At 49.2% G+C, this 16603-nt stretch overlaps 1 protein-coding gene across 1 annotated transcript in view; it reads left to right on the top strand.

Annotated features, from left to right (window-relative positions):
* The window catches only part of CCDC60 (coiled-coil domain containing 60), a 102878-nt gene that overhangs the window by 68939 nt on the left and 17336 nt on the right, over positions 1-16603 (top strand). Inside the window, exons 4-5 of the mRNA XM_070400013.1 lie at positions 1931-2038; positions 8473-8580. Of these exons, the coding sequence (XP_070256114.1) occupies positions 1931-2038; positions 8473-8580 (216 nt within the window). The remainder of the gene's footprint in view (positions 1-1930; positions 2039-8472; positions 8581-16603) is intronic.

Below are 16603 nucleotides of genomic sequence, written 5' to 3'. Positions count from 1 at the left end.
ATAAACTATGCAGGGAAAAAAGAAAATCAAGCATGTCCCCAAAGATTTCTGCCTGCCCACAGCCTTTCCCACTGTGCTCAAGCTCGTTTTTCAGCTGAAAAGGTGGGGGGGGGGGGGGGGGGAGGAAACAAGAGGTAAAATTTGTCTTACTATCATGGTTGAGAGAAGACTTAAAACCAGAGGTTAAGGTGGGTAAAAGCTGGGTTAATTTCTGCATATTCTAAACCACTGGGGGTAAGAGTTGAGCCAGTAAGACAGGGCACTGCCATAAAAATGGTGCTAGAAGGAGACTTTACTTGGGGTGGTGAATATATAATACAATATACAGATGACATATTATAGAACTGTACACCTGAAAACTACATAATTTTATTAACCAATGTCACCCCAATAAAGTCAACAAAAAAGTGTAAAACCTGTCCACTGAAAACCACAAAACAACATTGAAAGAAATTAACAAAGACCTGAATAAATGGGAAGACATCCAAAAAAAAAAAAAACACAAAAAAAAAATCTAGACACTGCCAAGGTATTTGCTTGTGGCTTCCTCAGCTCTGGAGTTGAACAAAAAGCAAATGGAAATCAGGCAACCAAGATTCTGGTCCCATTTTTTCAGTTTACTCTGTGACCCCAGGATTGTCCTCAAATTCCTGGGAGGAAGGACAATTCCTAATATGTACCCCCGCCTCCCTTAGCCTCCTCTGCCCACACCATAGGCATTTCTCAAAACAGCAGCCAAAGGGATCTTTCTCAGATGCAGGTCAGAGCATGTATTCTCTCAGCTCAAAATCCTTTACACTCATTCAGAGCAAAGGCCAAAGTCCTTGCAGTGGTCCCCAAGGCCTGTTCTCTCTCACCACCCCCCTCTCCCTTCTCTCTCTATTGCTCACTCCACTCCAGCCACAATGGCCTCCTTGCTGTCTCTACAACCCAGGTGCACCTCAGGACATTTGCACATGTTGTACCCTCTCTCCAGAATGCTGTGCCCCAGACATCTCAACAGCTCCCTCCTTTATGCTCTGCAGATTTTTATCACATGTCACCTTCTCCATGACACCTTCCCAATCATCCTACTTAAAATTGCAACTCCCAGTGCTCCCAGCCCTTACAAATTCCTGCTCTGCTTTTTGCTCCCCATAGCATTTATCACTATCTGGAATAGGGTGGGGAGGCCATGCTGGCCAAATCCAGCCCCCAAGGCTGATTGTGTAAATAAAGTTTTATTGGAACACTGCCGTTACATGTTGTTTACATACCGTCAATGGCTGCTTTCATGCCAAAAGTAGTTGTGACATATACCCTATGTCCTACAAAGTCAGAAAGACTTGTCTGGCCCTTTAAGAAAATATATCCAACTGTATACTAGTACACCACACAATTTACCTATTCATCCTGCTCATTCTCTTCGCTCCTCCACTAGACTATGCGCTCCACGAGAGCAGAGATGTTTTGTTTTGTTGGTGTTTTTTTTGTTGTTGTTCTTGTTAATCCTCACGCAAGGATATTTTTCCCATTGATTTTTAGAGAGTGAAAGGGAGGGAAGGAGAAAGACAGAGCGGGGGTGGGGGGGTGAGAGAGAGAAACATCTTTGTGAGAGAGACATACTGATTGGTTGCCTGCCTCCCTCACATGCCCCAACAGGGCCTGGGGATCGAACCTACAATCTAGATATGTGCCCTTGACTGGGAATCAAACCATGACCCTTTGGTGTGTGGGCCGACACTCTAACAGCTGAGCCACACCAGCCGGGCAGCAGAGAGGTTCTCCTATGCTCTGTTCACTTTCTGCATCTAGAACCCTCATCTCTCAAACCATACTTACTGCCCAGCGTAAAGTTGGTGCCTAGTCGTATTTGCCAAATAACCCCTGGCGGGAGGTGTTTAAAACTGCTGCTCACTGTTGGCTGTTTCTCTTTCTGCCTGTCCTTCAGCACCTATGATGATGAGAAGATGAAGAAGGCAGAGGCTGAACTCATATCCCGCCCTTTCACCCCCAAGTACAGCTGCATCATCTCACCCTTGCTACCTGAGTCCCACGTGTAAGTACAGTCTCCCCTCTGGCTCGTCTGCCTCGCTAGCTTCTCAAGCGAAACCGAGGTGAAAGGACTCACCCAGCTGTCCCTGTGTCCTCCTGAAAGGGCCATGGAGCCTAGAGCCGACAACACTATTGTTGTATAAAAATAACAGAAAGCAGACATGGTGGTTTAGAGCTAAGTGGCAAATCAGCTGGGACTGAGTCACTCCGTTCCTTACCGAGCCAGACGCTCTAAATGTCAAATAGTTTGCAAAGCCTGATAGAATCTGTCTACAGCCTCACAGAGCATGTGCGATCACATCTCACCAGGCCTCAGGGGACAGCTTTTCCCCAAGACTCGCAGAGCTGTTTCCCAGAGAAGCCCTGCGTCTTCTGACCCCAGGCGTGAACTCATCATTGCAGGGTGTACTGGGCTAATCAACCCCCTGAAGGACGCTCTGGCTTTCCAAAACCTTGACATCTTTTCCCCTTGGGTCTATGCCAAAGCATTTCAGGTCCAACTTTTTCTCTTTTGCTAGTTAGCACTTTTCAATGGGAAGATTTCAGGCACAGAGATAGAAGCTTTTCACAGTAGGGCAGGCAGGGTTTCTCAACCTTGGCACTGCTGACATTTTGGGACGAGTAATTCCTTGTTGTGAAGAACTGTCCTGTGTATTGTAGGGTGTTTGGCAGCATCCATGGCCTCTACCCATTAGGGGCCAGTAGCACCCAACCCCTGGTTGTGACAACCAAAACTGTCTCCAGACATTGACAAATGTCCCCTGGGTGCAAAATCATACCCAGCGGCAAAAGAACATGATGCAATGAATTCTAGACTTCTCTGTCCACTGTCCACTGTCCACTCATTTGTCAAACAGAATTCGGCCCCCACGGTATGCACAGTAATAACAGTGCACTGCCTGCTCCGTAGGCATTACCTCATCCAGTCCTCTTCTGTAGGTATATTGTTGTCCCCTCTCTGCAGGGAGAAAGCAGAAGCCCAAGGTCATAGAGCTCAGTGTGTTGCTGTGCTGAGGTTTGAAGGCAAGTCTGCCTGACTTCAGAGCCTAAGCTGTCACCACCACCACACGGCACAGAAAGTATAACCCAACGCCTTTGAGGAGCTCACGATATGTGTACTTGAAGAGTAAAATAATGCAAAAGTGAAATCAGAGAATGAGATGGCAGACAAACGAAGATCATTAATAAGAGCACTTAGTTCATGTGTGGAAGATGCCACCATCATCATCACCACCATCATAACCATCATCATCACAATCACTATCATCATCATCACCACCATCATCACCATCATCATCACCATCACTATCACCATCACTATCATCATCACCATCACCACCACTACCATCATCATCACTATCACTATCATCATCATCACCATCACCACCACTACCATCATCATCACCATCACTATCATCATCATCATCACCATCACCACCACTATCATCATCATCATCACCATCACCATCACTATCATCATCACCATCACCACCACTACCATCATCATCACTATCACTATCATCATCATCACCATCACCACCACTACCATCATCATCACTATCACTATCATCATCACCATCACCACCACTACCATCAACATCACCATCACTATCATCATCATCATCACCATCACCACCACTATCATCATCATCATCATCACCATCACCACCACTATCATCATCATCATCACCATCACCATCATCATCACCATCACCACCACTACCATCATCATCACTATCACTATCATCACCACCATTACCATCATCGTCATCACCATCACTATCATCATCATCACCATCACCATCACCACCACTACCATCATCACCATCACTATCATCATCACCATCACCACCACTACCATGTGTTTTGACACATCCCTACCCTTCCCTAATATTCCAGCTTTTGACACCTCACTCCCACTTTCCTCCTACATACTTCCCTCTGGTAGATATTGTGATTGGCTTCTAGATAGACTTATTTGTTCAGGGACATTCCAACTGGCAGCTGAAGGATGATGTTCCTTTTTTTTTTCTTTTTTTTTAAATATATTTTATTGATTTTTTACAGAGAGGAAGGGAGGGAGATAGAGAGTTAGAAACATCGATGAGAGAGAAACATCGATCAGCTGCCTCCTGCACATCTCCTACTGGGGATGTGCCCGCAACCCAGGTACATGCCCTTGACCGGAATCGAACCTGGGACCTTTCAGTCCGCAGGCCGACGCTCTATCCACTGAGCCAAACCGGTTTCGGCAGGATGATGTTCTTAAAACATCAACAGGCCTTGCCATTTCTCCTAATGTCTCTTGGAAGCCTTTGTATTTCTGCCATGGATGAGCCTCTGAAACCAAATGGTGAAGATCAGTGGGTCTCGCTTTCACTTGCATCCCAGTCATCCAAGGATGGGAGGTGGGGGGAGTAGAGGGTGGGGGTGGAAAGCCTGGAAAAAATGTATGCCCCACCCTCCATTCATTTGGTGTGAGCAAACTGAGGCTCAAATCAACTGGAAGTAACTGGAAAGTTTCTTGCTCATCTTCCTTCAATGCCAGATGGGGAAACTGTAGCTCAGAGAGGGGGGAAACCCTGCCTAAGTTCTCTCAACAGGAATCCTGATCTCCTAGCTCCTTAGATCTTTGTATCAGGTTTGTTAGGTGGGCTACTACTATTATATTTATCATCATCATCATCATCATCATCTGTTATGCCCCAGACCAGGAATCAGCAAACTTTTTCTTAAATGGACAGACAATAAATAATTTAGCCTTTGCAGAGCAGATGGTCTCTCTTGAAACTATTTAGCTTTGCCGTGGCAGTATGAAAGCTACAATGAATGGATGTGGCCGTGTTCCAAAAAAAGTTTTATTTGCCAACACAGGCAGTAGGCCCACTGGCAGCAGTCTGCCGACTCCTGCCTGGACTGAAGCTGCACTTTCTTCTCCTTGGCTGCCAAAAGGCTCTGCTGCATTTGATGACTCTATCAGTAGTCTATTGCTGTGTTACAGACCAGCCTCAGAATGGGTGGCTTAAGACAGCAACCACTTGTTACTGCTCCTAAGTCTACAGGTTAGCTGGGTGGCTCTTCTGGTCCAGGCCAGCTTGGCTACTCCTGGCTGGGCTAGTGTATGTGTGTGCACCCTGCGGATGGGCGAGCTGAAGGTCGGCCCATCTAGGATGGCCTCATTCTCAGGTTGTTGGCTAGGGTAACAGGAGTGACTGAGCCCCGCGTCTCTCATCATCCCAGCTCAGGCTCGTTCATATGATGGGCATGAAGGTTCCAAGAACAAGAACCAAAGCATCTAGTCCAGCCGTGGGCAAACTATGGCCCGCGGGCCGGATCCGGCCCATTTGTAATGAATAAAACTAAAAAAAAAAATACCATACCCTTTTATGTAATGGTGTTTACTTTGAATTTATATTAGTTCACACAAACACTCCATCCATGCTTTTGTTCCGGCCCTCCGGTCCAGTTTAAGAACATATTGTGGCCCTCGAGTCAAAAAGTTTGCCCACCCCTGATCTAGTCTCTTGAGGCTTAAGCTCAAAATGGACACAGTGATCCTTCCACCACCTTCACTGGCCACAGCAAGGCATCAGTCCAGCCCAGATAACACGGAATAAGAAAAAATACTCCACCTCTTGCTGGGGGAGCTGCAAAGTCAGGGAGGGGTGGTGCATCGAGGCATTCTGTACTCAGTCTGCCAAAGGCAGGGCATGCGGTCAGTTCTCACATCCTCAGTCAGCATGTCAACCAGTGTGGACTGAGCTGCTTAGTCCCTTCAATCCCAATGCAACTGATCCCCAAACCAGCTGAAAATTCTCAACTAACTTTGTGAGGATCAATTCAATCATGTCAATGGAGACTTGACTTTGATCTTCATTTTTTAAAATATATTTTTATTGATTTCAGAGAGGAAGAGTGAGGGAGAGAGAGATAGAAACATCAACGATGAGAGAGAATCATTGATTGGCTGCCTCCTGCTCGCCCCCTTACTGTGGCTCAAGCCTGCAACCCAGGCATGTGCCCTGACCGAGAATCGAACCGTGACCTCCTGGTTCATAGGTTGATGTTCAATACTGAGCCATGCTGGCTGTGCTTGACTTTAATCATTGAAGGGGTGAGAGAGAATAGTCTCCAGGAATGAGAAACAGCACTGAGATGACTGGCCTGTCCCTTGCAGCCTTTCATTGAAGCGACTGTGTGGGGAGGGCAGTGCCCGTGACCTGCGTCCAGGTTTGCCCTTGGCAGTCTGCAATGGGGGCCTGGAAGGCCTTGGTAGGCATCTTCCGATTTCTCTTACTAAATGGGAAAAACATTGTCTTCTGTTCGGGGATGCTTACACCCTCACATACTCTGGCTGGCATGGCAGTTTCAACAAAGTGGGCTCTCCAGGCCCACTGACCACAGGGTGCCCAGGGGTTTCGGAAGCATGCGTGTGCACCCTGGTCAGCATTCTCATCCATTATGCCCTGCATTTCACAGGGAGGACAGGGCCGGGTGTGCACCTGTGCTTGTTACCTGCAGAATTGAATCTGATGCTCACGTATCCACATCCCCCTGCAACCAAGCAGACCCCACATCCCCAATGACCTCCCTTTACTCACCACCCCCCGTTCCCTGTACCCACCTCACCCAACCCAAAACCCAAGCCCGCAGGGGCTCTGAGTTGTAAACAGAAGAGGGGGGATCTCCAGGGCCTTTCACAACCTCCTGGGGATACTGTGAGGGTGATGTGCTGTGTTAGGCACAGGGCCAGGCACACAACCCAGCTCGCTGCTTGCTGCTCTTGGTGAAGTGCTGGACATGGCCCAGTGCCCAGAGCTGCCAAAAGGGGGTGGGGGCCAAGGTGGCGTTAAGGGGGAAGAGAGAGAAAATGGGAAGGGCTGCGGGCTGACAGGTCCTTTATATTAAAAGAGAAGGAATAGTGGGTGCTCAGTAAATAATCTGTGGAAGGAGGGAAAGGAGGCAGGAGGGGGCTCCAGAGGAGAAAAAAGAGCTGCTGGCCCTGGGTTTCTTCCTACGGCCTGGTGGATACGATCACCCCAGTCCCTTGGGATGGGACATGGGATGTGTGGGGTGCGTGGGGGCCGTGCCCCTTCAAGCTGAGTGAAACGATCGCCTCCGAAAGGGATTTCCAGGATGGCCCTGGGTCAGCTCGGGACGTGAGCCCAGGCGCGGGCGTCAGCCTCTGCTGTGGGGCTTTCCTGGAAGCAGGGCAGGTGGACTCCTTCCTGCCCCTGAGAGCAGGTGCAGGGGCCCTGGAGGCATCGATGAAGGCTGGGCACAGCTTCAGAGAAGAGCGACCACACAGGCTGATAATGGAGGCAGCTGGAGGCAGCGTGCCCATTAGCTTAAGAGGTGAAACGTGAGGGAGGGGGTGCTGGTGAGGACTCCACCTCTTCCCAGGAAACGTGCAGCAGCTTAACCCTCTGCTGACCTCTCCCTCTCAGGCAGCCGCTGCGCTGGCTTCGTCGGAGCCTCGAATAATCAGAGGTCAGGCCCAGGGAAGCACAGTTTCTGGGGTTAAACAAACTTGGGTTCAAATCCCCACTAATCCTCGAGGTCAAATCCGAGCGTGACCTCGGGCAACTCGCGTTACCTCTCTGAGCCTCGAGGCCCTGGTCCACAAGGAGAACATAATGGCAGTCCCCTCCCTACAGGGATGTTGGGAACATGAAGTGAGGCAGTCACATCCCATCTCTGTCACCAACAAGATGTGTGACCTAGAGCAAGATGACTGTGCCTCTCTGAGCTGTTTGCTCTTCTCTAACGTGTGGGTAATGATTCATACCCCCGCAGACCGGGGCCTAGTCAACGCCTGGCTCATTGTAACACAAGGTGCCCCCCAAATCAGCAAATACAGGTTAGACATATTTTAAACAGGATTTAGTTGGATTTTCAAATAATAGTTCAATATATTTTTCTTCAGTGTTCAAAAGATGTATACATTTAAAGCAATGGGTCCAACTGTTAATCTGGGGGTGGCAGAGAAGTATAGCGAATACACTAGTTTCCCTGGATTTCCAGACTTCTTCAACACTCTTAATGTATTTATTGTACCTTCACCAGGTGAACAGTTGGATACCTGTCGGATATTAATTTCCTTCAATCCCCTCATTGCCCAAGTCAAGAACTCCAGCCGTGGTACTCCTTCATCATCTCTCCTTTTCTCACACACTACTCCCCAGTCACTGGCATAGGGTATCTTATGTCAAATCATGGCTCTGCCACCTACTAGCCCAGCGACGTGGCACAGGTTCCTTAACTCCTCCGAGCCTCGGGTTCCTCATCTGTAAAATGGGGCCACTGCAAAGGTTTGATGAGTTGATGCATGCGGGGTACACAGGCATGAGCAGGACATCTCTAACTGGGAGCCAGCACAGTTGTGAAGAATGCTATTCTGACAGGATCTCACTGAGCTTCCTCTCTCTGCCTTTGCAGGGAACCCCTCTTCCGCCAGCTCTGTGCCCTCCACTGGCTTCTGGAGGCCCTGACTATCGACCACACCCACCACACCATGAAGCCCCTGATCACCTGCTGGAACACAAAGTAGGTCTCAACCCTTCCACCTGCTGCAACCAGTAATGGCCTGGGCAGGGGGGAGGAACGCCCACTTGTTCTCCCCCTGCCTTTGCTGTTTTTTGGTGGGCGGGCTGCTTTAGGAGTTTTCTCTCCTGTGTGTTCTGGGAGGTCCAAGCAGGGCTAGGTTGGAGCCCCAGGGCATACAGCTGTGGGAGACAACTGTGTGCATCTCCCCCAGCTCCACATTTGGTGATGTCACACTGGGAGCTTAAGATCAATCAGGCATAGTGGGCGTACTCACACACAGCCATTGGCCAGCTAGACGGGCACACCACCGGATGCACAGTCAGGCTCTGCTCTCCGCTTCTCTTCTTGGACCATGTCTCCCCAACAATATTTTATTATTTGCTCTTCTTTCTTTTCCTCCTCTTCCCTACCTTTTATTCTTTCCTTTCCTTTTGCCCTTGTATTTCTCCTTTCTTTCAAGTCTTTGGAGATATATATATATATATATATATATATATATATATATATAACTAATATACAAATTGACCAAACGGTGGAACAACCGTTTGCCATGATGCACACTGACCACCAGGGGACAGATGCTCAGTGCAGGAGCTGCCCCCTGGTGGTCAGTGCGCTCCCACAGGGGCAGTGTTGCTTAGCCAGAAGCTGGTGAGCGCAGCAGTGGTGGCGGGAGCCTCTCCCACCTCCATGGCAGTGCTAAGGATGTTCATCATTCAAACATCCCCTGAGGACTCCCAGACTGCAAGAGGGTGCAGGCTGGGCTGAGGGACCACCCCCACACCAGTGCATGATTTTCATGCACTGGGCCTCTAGTGTGTGTGTGTGTGTGTGTGTGTGTAGGGCCCGGTGCACAAAAATTCATGCACTCAGGGGGTCCCTCAGCCTGGCCTGTGCCCTCTTGCAGTCTGGGACCCCTCAGGTGATGTCCACCTGCTAGCTTAGGCCTGCTCCCCAGGGGATTGGGCCTAAGCTGGCAGTCAGACATCCCTCTGGCAGCCCGGGAGCCCTCGGGGGATGTCCACTTGCCAGCGGGGAGCAGGCCTAAGCTGCAGTTGGACATCCTTAGTGCTGCTGAGGAGGGAGGAGAGGCTCCTGCCATCACCACTGTGCTGGCAGCCATCAGCCTGGCTTATGGCTAAGCAGAGTTCCCCCTGTGGGAGTGCACCGACCACCAGGGGCAGCTCCTGCATTGAGCGTCTGCCCCCTGGTGGTCAGTGTGTGTCATAGTGACCAGTCATTCCCAGTCGTTCTGCTGTTAGGGTCGATTTGCATATTACCCTTTTATTATTATACTAGGGCCCAGTGCACGAATTTGTGCACCTTGAAAGGAATTGTGGGCCGTGAGGCTATTGTGGGCACAGGGGCGGGTCTCAGCCCATCCTCTGCACCCCCAGCCTGGCCCCTCCCACTATCGCTCATGATCACCTGTCTTCCAGGAGCCCCGCTCTCCCCGCTGCTCCCACGCACTGACAGTGCTGGCCCAGCTCGCACCCACTGACAGCACAGAGCAATTGGGGCTGGCACCAGCAGTGGGTGCGGGAGAGGTGGAGAAGCCCTCAGGGGCGATCAGGGCCAGCAGCCGCTGCTTGCACCTGCTGACGGCACTGAGCGATTGGCACCAGTGCCGGGTGCCTGCAGCTGATGCAAGCGGTAGCTCTGGTGCTGGCTGTGGGTGCAAGCAGGGCCATCACCGGCAGCAGGTGCAAGCACTGGGTGGGACTGTGGGGTGCAGGAGCAAAGAATTTTCAGTAACCACCAGAGGCTTGCCTTGATGACAGTGACTGGCATCCCACCTTGATCTGGCGCCCCTGCTCACCTGTTCCACCATCCCGCCTCAGCCGACGTCCGCCATGTTTCGTACACAGGCCCTGGTGGCCAGCGCACTTCATAGCAACCAGTCGTTTGGTTGTTCAGCCGTTTGGTCTATTTGCATATTAGCCTTTTATTTTATAGGACAGGATGGCTATTTCTCCACTTAGACCCAAGGGAATTGCTGTTCTGGTCCCTGAAGCAGCTGGGTTTTCTCAGGCACAAGCTCCAGCACATATTGTCTAGGCCAAGAAAAGTATTGGGTGTGTCCCCACCAGCAGGGTGGGCTCATGCAAAAGCCTAGAGGCCACTGCTGCAGGACTGCTCTGCACACAGACCGAACAAAGGACAGGCAGGCATGGAAAGCACTGGCCCTTTAAGGAGAATCATGCTCCCTGCAAGAATGGAGCAAAAAAGGAATCCCGACTTGGGGAATCGGATGTGCTGTGTGAAATCCAAGGCTGAGTTAAATAAAATAATGCCCCCTAGTGGGAACGCAACACTCCCACCCGAATATGCTTAAACCAATCAAAGGAGATAAAGGCGGTCCTTTCTGTCTTCTGGGCCCCAATCCTGCATTGGCCCCAGTCTTCTCTTCCAAAATTCTGAAGTCAATTCGCCCCTTCGCCCTGAGGATATTTACCACCCATCTCCCCACCCCATCCTCAGATCCCCACCCCACACCCTCCTCATCTCTTGCACCAGAGCCCAGATAAACTAACCTCAGGTGCAACAAGGAACACAAACCATGCATCTACTGATAGACCAGTGACTCCAACAGATTCCCTGTTCTCAGTTGGGATAAATTTAAAACTGTCATTTCCTTTGATGCAGTGGTTTATACCACCACCACCACCCTTTTTAAGCAGCAAAAATCCTTTTTTAAAAGAAATGGAAACCCCAAGAATGTAAAGCAAATTTTTCAAAATGGAGCTTCTAATGAAACGGAGGCTTGGGGGTCTGGGAGGCCCGGGCCTGCTCCCACTCCCACCAAGGCACCCTAGTTATTTCCAAAATATCTTTGTGGCTCATGAAATTTGTTTGAAAATCAAACAATTCCCACAATATTTTCTTTAAACAAAACTGCTAAAGTAATAAATATAATTTATTCCTATTAAACTTTTCCCAAAAATTCAGCAGTATATAAAATATGAAAGCCTTTATCCCGCCCCCCCAATCCTCAATTCATTTTCCTCCTTAGAAGAAATTCCTTCTGAAGATCTGAGGTGAGTCCTTCTACTGTCTTCCCCTTATAAGTACATACAGAAATGCATTTTTACAGAAATGGGATCATATTACACATTGCTTTCTACGTGACTCCCCCACCTGCCTTTTACAACATCTTTGGGCATCTTTCCATGATGGTATCTACAAAGTTTTCACATTTTTAAAAAAATATATTTTTATTGATTTCAGAGAGGAAGGCAGAGGGAGAGATAGAAACATCATTGATGAGAGAATCATTATCGCTGCCTCCTGCATGCCCCCTACTGGGGATCGGGTCTGCAACCTGGGCATGTGCCCTGACCTGGAATCAAACCGTGACCTCCTTATTCATAGGTCAACGCTCAACCATTGAGCCACACCAGCCGGGCCCAAGTTTTCACATTTTTAAAGACTTTCCACATTCCTTTAAGCGGATACTTGTATCCTATGGTACAAATGGGCCATAATTTAGATATCCATTTCTCTATTTATGGCTCTCAAATTTTTGCGTTTCAAATAGGGCTGCACGGAGCATCCTCGTGCACACACTTTAAACCCTGTTGGCAATATTTCTGTTGGCTAGATTCTGAGAAATCGAATTTCCAGGTCAAAGCAACGTCTAATTTTTTCACAGTTGACTGCTTAGATCCTAAGAAAAGGGCCCTCGGCCAATGGACTTCTAATAGCATTTCATCTCCCCAAGCCAGCTTCCAGCGGCAATGTGCTGCCTCTGACAGCTGAGCGCCCATTCTCCCAAACTGAGGTGAGAACATAATGCAGAATTGGGGCCAAGAAAACAGAAAGAACCGTCTTTATCTCCTTTGATTGGCTTCAGGAAGGTGCCCAGGCTGTGACCAAAAGAACTGTTGGCTGTGGTCACATTGCGAGGCCATGCAGGTTCTACGATGACTCCTCAGGGCAGAACCTCAGCCACACCTGGCAGCAGAGATTCCCAAAGGCAGTCAGGGTACTTGTTGGGGTTTGTGTTTTCTAGGGATCGACTTGCTCCTGGTGGTGATTTCAGTTCGGTGTCAGTGTATGCAGGTAAAGGGTCAATAACCGGTTCTCCCAGCAGGAGCAGCCATGACTTACAGTCAGGCCGTGTCCCTGTCTGTGGTGGAAATAGTCCGGCTGCGGCTGCGTCCAGGCTGAGCAGCATGATGTCACTGAACTCGCAGCTGGGAAGAGGCGCACACTGCAGTGCTTGTGAGCCGCTGTGGGCCACTCCAGCACAACGCTGCCTGAGACTGATTTTTTTTTTAATTTAGCAAATCAGTGGGGTGGGGTGGGGTGGGGAGAGGGGTTAAGTTCCCTAGAAAGTGCCAGAAAGTACCTTTTTACTTAGCAAGAAAGGCGAAGGGTATCTTTCTTCTCTTTAACACTTAATCCGTACTTGTGATGTTCCATCCTTATGTCATAATGAGAATGTCCCCAAATCTTCCACTGCATGTTTTAAAGCCTAGATGGATTAGAGGGATGAAGATCAGGACGTTGGCATCAGACAGACCTGGATGAGCCCAGGCCCTGCCTTGTAATGTGACCTTGGGCAAGTCACTTAGCATGCCTGGGCCTCTGTTTCTTCACCTACCAAGTGGGTTCCTGACCTAGAAGAGTTGTGAGGATTGAGAGAACGTGCATAGAGCATTTAGTCTGAGGTCTGGGAGCACAAGGAGTGCTCCCTGTAGGACAGCTGCTCAAGAATAAAATCCCTGTTTGAAGAGCAGTTAGCTCTGTGAGACTTAAGGCTAGAAAAGAAATAAAACTTCGTTTGCCAGACTTTCGCTCTTACAAAAGGCAATGTAGCCTGTTCTGAACAACACACACAACAGCAATTATTACACTGAAGTGGTTTTCCGCTGCTAGGTGCCCCCACCCCTGAAAAGCCTCATTTCCCTCAAACCTGCTGTTTTCAGGCGCCGCTGGAAGAAGAGACAACATCCCTGCTCTCCAGGTTCTGTTCTCGGGGAGGTGGGAGGGGCCACAGACAAACACGTAATAATCAAGATACTTTGGGATTTTAAGTGTCATGAAGAAACCGAGAGGGTGATGTGATAGTGACGAAGCGGTGGGGTGGGGAAGACTCAAGAGGTGACATCTGAGTGAACTCTCTGCCCTCCTCTCTGCACGGCTCTAATCGCATTCCTCCAGTCCTTTACCCAAGTGGCATCTCTAAGGAGTGGGGGGGGGGGGGGGGGGCAGGGCAGGGTGATCAGCATGCACCCCTCACAGGATAGGGAGACCTGCGTGGTGATCCCAAGAGCTTTGACTTCTGTCCTCTTCCTGGTGCAAAATCAGCAGTTACCTCCACTCTCCATCTGGGTCACAGACACACGACGCCTCCTAAACCAGACAACAGGCTTCCCACTCAGAGAAGAAGGTGAAACTTGGTTCAGAAGAGAGTGAAGTATCTGAGAAAAATTACTCTGATTGCCATGGTGGACAGACATCTTCAAGTGAACGTTAGGAACAAAATGTGCTGGAAAGAGATGGGAGAGTGCTGGGTGCCCTTGTCTCTGGATTCCCAGCAAACAGAATCTCCCACAAAGTGTCAGCAGGTGGAAATTATGGTCCAGAAATCATAGCCATCTCCCCCCAGTGGATCTGCCTTGGTATCTTGTCCCCCATCCCACAGCCCCTCCTCCAAGCCACAGTAAGATCTCTGTTGAAAAAGGGATATTGCTCTTAATAGTTTAACTGTATTCAGTTCTCTGTACAAGGAACTTCACCAAGTTCTTAGCAAGCCTCATTCCATTGCACCTTCACCACATAGCTAATACCACCCCATTTTACAGATGAGGAAACTGAGGTTCAGAGAGGCTCAATAACTTACACACACACACATCTAGGAAGCAGTGGGGGCAGCCAGTCTGCTCTTAAACCACCAAGGTATACCACTTTCCTGGTTCTGGCACTCAGAGAGACTTGCCTGAGGTCACAGACAGTAAATCAGGGACATCAATTAGGTAAACAGGGTTACACTGCCATAATGAACAACCCCAAAATCTTGGTGGCATCACACAACACAAGTTAATTCCTTGCTCACCCTGCATGTCATCAACATGGGGCTCTCTGCTCATTAGAGTCCCTCAAAGGCCCAGGCTGGTAGGAGCTCCATCTCAATGCAAGCTTCCGCCATCCACCCAGCAGAAAAGGGGCTCCGCCTCAAGGCCTGGCACCCTAAGTGCACATGTCACTCTCTCATGCATTCTTGAGCAAAGCAAGTCACGGTGTGACACCTGACTTCTAGGAGCCTGAAGACCGGGGACTATTTGGTGAACCACATAATGATCAACCCACCCAGCTACCAGAAGGGGCACCAATGGCTTTGCCCTTTCCGGAAAGGTGGGTAGTCAGCCCACGGTGGACGACAAAGCTCTGACGGTTTATTTCCGAGCCCCTATTGATCTTCCCTTTTGGTTTATTTGCTTCTGAACATGAAACATCGAACCAGGCCCTTTCTTCATCAGTGGCTTTGCAGGAGCTGGTACCGGGCTTTAAGATCCCTGGGAAGCTTGCTGTGTTAGCTCCTTTAGCCCGCTGCCTGAAGTTGCAATAGATTTCGGGTCGTCTTGGAAGTCGGTGTTAACAGAAAACCTCCATCTTCCCCAATCAGCCTGAATATTTAAAATTTTGAAAGCTTGGCTTGGACCGGATTTAATTTTAAAAGGGGAAGGGGTTGCTTTTGAACTTCAAGAAGGCTAGACGCCCAGCGGGGGGCTGTGTTAGCAAAGGGAACAGGCAAAACGCCCTGTAGAAAGAAATGCTCCAAGGAGGAAGCTCCGCTTCCAGTTGGTGAGCCTTAAATCAGATTTCAGAAGTGCCACCAGTTTAAATACTGTTTATAGGACTGAGGCATTGCTGCTCCTTTCTCTGGCTGGATTTTAAATATTCCCTAATTTGATTACTCAGGGGAGAGGCAGGCAGAACCAACGTTAAATGAGCTTTACTGTTAATTATTCAGAGGGCTTTTTATTGTGTAATCAAACATAAAGTCTTACAAAAAGCTTGAGGCACAGTCTCACCCTGCCCCCCAGCTGACTTCCACCTTGGTGTCTGGGCACATTTCATGCATTGTAGCCATGAGCTGGCAGGTGCCCAGCAAGGTTCTGCCAGTGAGGAGTGCACACCCCCCCTTTAGGCTGGTAAAGGCCTTTGGTCCTCTCCCCATGCCATGAGAAGCCAGTCTTAAGTAAGGTTGGTCTTGATCACCTTTTGCCTCCAATATCTGAGCATCTCCTCCCACCACTGGCCCTCTGCAGCCCCTGATAACTCTAGACCCCTGTCAGTGCCTATGCCCATCAAACTGGTCTAACCATCTCATTCCCTCAAGGCCTTCGTCTATGCCAGGTGACAGCCAGCCAAATGATTGAAAGGATCCCAGCCATCTAAAGTCCTTTCTGCAGAGAAAAGAGGAATAGAGAAAGAGATGGGTGGATGGATGGATGGATGGATGGATGGATGGACTGGATGAATGGAATGAAAGTAATGGATAGATTGGATGAATGGACTGGATGGAATGGACTAGATGGAATGGACTAGACTAGATGGACTGGATGGATGGATTGGATGAATGGGATGGATCAGATGGACTAGATGGATGGATTGGAGGGATGGGTGGGTGAATGGGTGGATGGATGGGATGGGATGGATGGATGGATTGAATGGACTGGATGGAATAGACTAGATGAACTGGATGGATGGATTGGAGGGATGGATGGATTGGATGAATGGGATGGATCAGATGGACTAGATGGATGGATTGGAGGGATGGGTGGGTGAGTGGGTGGATGGATGGATGGGATGGATGGATGGATGGATGGATGGATGGATGGATGGATTGAATGGACTGGATGGAATGGACTAGATGGACTGGATGGATGGATTGGAGGGATGGATAGATTGGATAAATGGGATGGACTGGATGGATTGGATGGATTGGGTGGATGGGTAGAGTAAGCAGTAGTCTCTCTAACCTTGATTTTCACTCACAAGACCAGTTATGGAG

Source organism: Myotis yumanensis, unplaced genomic scaffold (assembly GCF_028538775.1).
Source record: "Myotis yumanensis isolate MYYU_CA2020_CCGP unplaced genomic scaffold, mMyoYum1.0.hap1 SCAF_19, whole genome shotgun sequence".
Lineage (NCBI taxonomy): Eukaryota > Metazoa > Chordata > Mammalia > Chiroptera > Vespertilionidae > Myotis > Myotis yumanensis.
This window is presented reverse-complemented; position numbering and strand designations above follow the sequence as displayed.